Source organism: Lepisma saccharinum, chromosome 9, assembly GCF_977018435.1.
Source record: "Lepisma saccharinum chromosome 9, izLepSacc3.1, whole genome shotgun sequence".
Taxonomy (NCBI): domain Eukaryota; kingdom Metazoa; phylum Arthropoda; class Insecta; order Zygentoma; family Lepismatidae; genus Lepisma; species Lepisma saccharinum.
Genome location: NC_139237.1, coordinates 9,501,338 through 9,507,199, shown reverse-complemented (window position 1 = coordinate 9,507,199; position 5,862 = coordinate 9,501,338). Strand labels below are relative to the sequence as shown.

At 46.6% G+C, this 5,862-nt stretch overlaps 1 protein-coding gene across 1 annotated transcript; it reads right to left on the bottom strand.

Annotated features, from left to right (window-relative positions):
* Positions 1-3,662: 3,662 nt before the first annotated feature.
* On the bottom strand, positions 3,663-5,510 carry LOC145992328 (uncharacterized). Its single transcript, XM_083128711.1, has one exon. The coding sequence runs from the start codon at positions 5,508-5,510 to the stop codon at positions 3,663-3,665; it is 1,848 nt and encodes a 615-aa protein (XP_082984837.1).
* Positions 5,511-5,862: the final 352 nt, after the last annotated feature.

Below are 5,862 nucleotides of genomic sequence, written 5' to 3'. Positions count from 1 at the left end.
CGCTGCATACTCTATTGTCTGGGATCACCTCTTGGAAATCCACGACAACCTTGATGGTCGTGCGATCGCTGATCACCACCTGCTTGCGTTTCGATGTGTTGATCACGTACATCGGACGTTTCTGGATAAACTCCGCTGGCGTGTTGTACATGTCAGTAGATCCTTCCATGGTGATCCTCTTGAACGCTGTGTAAGCTTCGTACAGCTTCAGGTAGTCATCTTCCGCGAGGTTGTAGTTCTCTCTGGAGAAAATCTCGTTACGTCCGTTCTTAAGGTAAATGTTCCTAACTTTGCAGTAGTCGAACATACTCAAATCCGCATTCTGACTGCCGTCGCGACCGGTTTGAAACACAACCACCACGAAGTCGGGCATGTCGTACTGGATGCTGTTGAACTGTGTCGTCACGTCGAACTCGAAGTATCGCCCGGACACCGTCGTCTGCAAGAATTGGTACATCTGAAACTCGAGCGGGATGTTCGGGTTCTTCAGGATTTCTGCTTTGATCTTCGTGGCGTGGTTAGCTTCGTATTCGATGATCGGCATGCGAAGTTCCATGGATTTTATCACGCACTTACCCTCGGACGGGAGGCTTGCATCGTCCACGGCGCCCCCAGCCGTCGCGGATTTCCATCGCAGAAACAAGTTGTTTTCGTTGGACGCTCTCTTGAAAGTGATCCTCAGATCACCCTTCCACATGATTTCCTTGTAGTCGGAGAAGAATCCATAGAGGAGTCGCAGAGGGAATAGCACGGTGCTGAGTTTCCCGGGTAATTTGCTGTCGGTTTCGAAACCCGTCGCTTTGTAGTACGAACTCTCTGGCTTCGAGAGCGTCATGGTCGAAGTTAGTCCGGGGTTATCTATCCTGTCGATGACTGTGCCATGCTTTCTCACTTCCACCTGGGAGAAGAGGTGAGGGACGAAATTGTCTATCAGCCTGATGTTGGCTCCTGCAGGGTAATCTGCATTTTCGTCCCTGGTGGCAATTTCGAATCTGATGTAGAAGTCAGCGCGATGAGGATGCACAAACCGTCACCAACGTCCACATCAAATTCGATGTCCTTGTTCGGTTCGTTGATGTTGCCAAACGTCCTTCTGTTGGGAGGGAAGGACTGCAGTTCGTAACTTTCTACGTGATCCATCGTGCGCTTTCGATTAACCGTCTATTTTATTTACAAGATAGCCAGTACGGCCGTGCTCGTGGCTCCGGCGAAATCCACCAATTCACCTTTCTCGTTCGTTATAGTCAGTTCTACTTCACTGAACTTGTTGTGCTGGATGGGAAAAAAGATCGGTTTGGCTGGTTTGTAAAGAATCGGCTCCAGGAATTCCGAATTGGGCTTGAACGTCGCAATTATACAGGTTTCTTTGTGTGTTTGGTCCCGATTTGCGTCCGTCGATACAACCATGCCCTGAGCCAGGTTGCAATGTGCGTTCAAAGTTTCTATGGACAGGAATTTGGGAATAGAGGACCCGACGTGCTTTATCCCCGGCGTCAACCTGCTGTCGTTAGGGAAACCCAAGAGCTCCCCGATGGATCCGAGGTTTATTTCTTCTGTGGCGGACGTAATCTCCACGCGATGAGTGACCGAACTCTCGGACAGGATGACGTTCGAAGGCAATTGGGCTTGCAGCGTAGTCAGGTTATATTGTCCAGGCGAAACGGTGATCTTCTTGCTTCCCACATGGAGGGTGTTGTTGTATTCTGTGACGTTGCGAATCAAGTACATGCTGTAGAAAGTCACGAGGCCCAACGGCTCTTGTTGCAGAGTGCTCCTGATTACATCGTAATGCAGTTTCAGTTTGAGGATTGAAGTCTCGCTGAAAAAATGCAGGACTAGAATTTTTCTTTGATCACTATTGTTTTATCAAATCCGTTGTTCTCTGAAACATTTCCAACGACGTCGAGTCGCTGCTGCCGGTTAGTTGCGAAAGAATGACCAGCATTACGACGCAGAGATGACCGCAGACCACTTCGTCGAAGCCCTGCATCCTTTCGTCGTTGTAAAATATTTCGGACGTCGATTTCAGGTAGTTCGCAAGCGCGAGAAGTGGAACGCCACCGAAAGAATCAAAAACGAAAGCGCTTCCATCCTCGGCAATCCAATAACATACCCAGTGGGTTCCCGGGTTGAGAGAAATATCCAAATTGACCACTCCGCTTTCGCCGCCACTTCGGGGTCCGTTAGCAGGCAATGTATCGGACATGAACACACCTCTGAAGTTTATAACGTTGAACAATTCGGCTAGAGACTCAATATCTTCGTTTGAAAGGGTTGAATTTCTTCAACGCTGCTGCGGTGGTTTGTTTCTTTGTTCTTCTTCTCTTCAATCCGGAACCAATGGCGCTCATCTTACTTTCCACGGCGAGGTTGTGTCTTTTTTGCTCTTCGAGCTCTTTTGTATTCTTCTTGGCATCGATCACGGTTTTCGCGATCGTGGCACTGCCACCTGGGAGACTTCCCACTGCTCCGAGAGCAGCGAGGATCGCGGGAATGCTGAAAATGAAACCTCCCTGCTTTCTTGACCTAGACTTTTGCAACTTGCTTAGCTGTGGCCTGCTGAGAAGGAGCTTCATCCCGTGCCCCTTCTTTAAACATTTGTTTTTCTTCTCGCATTGCTTCTTCGTGAGTATAGAATCGATGCCCGAAACCTTTTTGAGTTCCGAGTAAGGGATTTGATAAGCCACTCCTTTCGGACGCATTGCGAAGAACTCCTATTTTATTATGTCTGTTTATTTACTTACTGCTATCCGTGAACAGTATTCTGCTTCAGCTGCTGCCTTCTTTTCTCTCTGTGCCACCCCAAGACCAACATTGGGATAGTGTAGAAAAGAATAATAAATGGAGAGAAAAGGTTTTGGTGATATGATAGGAAAGAGACTTCTGTTTATTTCAGAAAAAAAAAAAAATAGATGGATGCCGGAAATGAAGTGAATGAAAAAGTATTTTGTGTGTATGCGTCCAATTTAATACAGAAGCGTGTGTGTGCGTGCGAAGTGGATTCGTTATATACAGGATTAGCCTAATAACAGATATTGCATGATTTGGACTTCTCTCAGATTGGTGAATAGCCCCATGGAACGGTGTGAATACCGCAGTTCAAATCTTTTCTCTTGTCGTCCTCTGCATCCAACGCCACTTTGTTCAGTTTCACGGTCTTCATATCATGGTCTATGCTCTGGAACCTCCTCTCTTCCCACAGGATGGGGAGTTTCTTCTTTAGGAATTCGATGTAATCCTCGACTTTTAACTTCCCCTGAACAGTGCTTTTCCCAACTCCCTTGGACTTCTTGATGGTGGCAACGGTCGTTCTGATACAATACGATTTAACCCTGAGTCCCACAAACTCTCTGATGATCTTCACCGTTGATTTCGTCCTTCATCAATCCGGGAACTTTCTTGTTTCTTGGCAAAATGTTGTAGGGGTTCGGCTGTGGATAGCCCGAAGTGTCGAAATGTTCCTTCAATTCGGTTACCATGCCCCTATACGGATCTTCCTTCATCACATAAACGTGCTGTCCGTATCCATGTAAGCGATCTGGATTTGATTTTTGTATCGTGACTTCATGATGTTGTAGTAGAACTCGTACATTTGCAGTTTCGACAGTTCGAGAATTGCAGTCCTCACGTACGTCGGTTTGTTGAACGTAATGCAGGATTTGTCAAGATGAAGCAACGTCAGGTTCTCGTTGAAAATTTTCCTGCTCTTGAAGCGTGGGTTGGCAACCCACTTCATGCATTTTTTTTTCGTCCGAAACTATATTCACGTCCTTGTATTTCCTTACATTCTCCATTGTTTTTCCGTAGATGGCGTAGTTCATCAGTTTATACATATCCTTATCCAGGTCAGATGTCGCCACCTGCCGCTTCTGGGTGTTCATGTTGATATAGGGTTCCAACCATTTGCCCTGCGTGAATTTCAAAATTCTGTGCACTTTTGTTAAAACAAGACCCTGCTGGAGATAGAATTTCAGCAGTTTGCAGTGCACTACGTAATGATCCTTCCTCTCCAACGTCAGAAGTAGTTTTGGTTGATTGGAGCGAGGAGGACATTTTATCTCAGGCGCTAGAGGAAAATCCGAATGGAGCTGGTGCAATTCTGAAGGATACTCCAAGTCTACATCCGCGAAGTATCCTGTCGATCCTTCAAAATTATTCTCTTGAAGAAGATGTTTCAGTCCTTCTTCGGTGATGTCCGACCACTCGAAATTAGACTGTGGCAGCTTCTGCGTCATCGCATAACTATACAGGTTGTTGGCGTCCAAGTATATTATGTAGCTGGACTCCTGATTGGGATCGTACTCGTCTCCCATGTACTTGTTGTTTGCTTTCGCATGTCTTAAACAACATTGCACGATGCCGCCCCTGATACATTTCTCGATGAAAAGCTGCATGTCGCATTGATCTTCCGCGAAAAGTTGCAATCGAATGCTACTGGAATACAACATGGCATTCCAGGTGAATCCCGGAAGACTCACGAAGTGCGCAGGGTCGACTTTGTAATCACGAATAGCGGTTTGACGAAACGCTTGGAGCACGTCGAATAGGAGAAGCACGTCCAGCTTGAAGTATCGATCGTGGAAATCACCCAGCGAGCAGCATCGAAACTCGTTCCACATACGTTTGGCGTCCGCATATTCTTCGTCGGAACACACGGAGTCCTTCAAGGTTGAATTAAAAGCGTCTTTCGACGGAAGACCCGTCTCGTCGAACTTTTCGGGCCCGTCGACGTACTCATGTGGGTACATTCCTTTCCTTCGAATAGCGTCCAAGGACACATCTGGGAAATGATCTCTGGTAACTTCCGGCATGTCTAACATGGCGACGCATTTTTCGAGGCTAGCCTGGAGAAAGCGGTAAGAATCGATGAACCTAAGTTCAATTCTTCTGTATTTTGGCTTCTTGCCAGCAGAGCACAACGTGCACTCATCGTCGCAGGGGAACATTTTGCTCATCTTACCATGATAGCCTGGTGGAATTTTCACCCACTTGCTGATAGTAATGTATTTCTCGTCGGTCTCGGCAATCACACGGATGGATTTTTTGTCATAGCCCAGCTCTTTGACGAAATGGTGAAGATCAAAATTGCTGAGGCCGTGGAAAAATACCGGCACAAACTTGGCAGTTTGAAGCTCCAAATTGCATCTATAGCATAACGGACTGATGTACTTACCCGTTACGTGATTGTGGTGTGTCACTTTTATCACACAACCATCAAATTTGGTCCCGCAATTTGGACAATGTGTTGCACAAACAAACCTCAATTCTTCGTCTTCGGTAAGATAATTCATGGGTTTAGTCCTGAACAAAATATCACCCCATTCCTCCACTTCCTTGACTAGGAATTCCAGGAAGCGTTTTCCAGCCTCGGGTCCTCGGTAAAGAATCGGTTCCTTGCTCTCTTCGTCCGCTCCTGCTATCCAGTGCACGTAGTATGCGAAACTGCAAGGTATGTGCTCGTGGTAGGCAGTAGTTGATGACTTTGCCGGATCAGGGTCGCAGATCGCCATGGGCTTCAAGAATGCCACGAAGTCCGCAACGATGACAACGGGTACCTCCAGCTAGGACTTGTACTTTCTGAAGAAATGAGAACCACCAGAGAACACACACCTGGATGGTTGATGCTGCAGGCATTCTCTGATGTGATCCTGCAGTATCTCCTTGGCGGTTCTTGAACATAGGTTGCTGAAAAATACCATATATCGATAACAGATTTCGATTTGATGTTCATGTTTTGTTATCTCGCTTCTGACCAGCTTTGAAAGATCACGGATGAGGCAATAATGGTGCTGTTTCATACTTTTTATCAACAGCAGGTGCACTACATTCACCTCATCACCTACAATTTTGCTGATCCGAAGC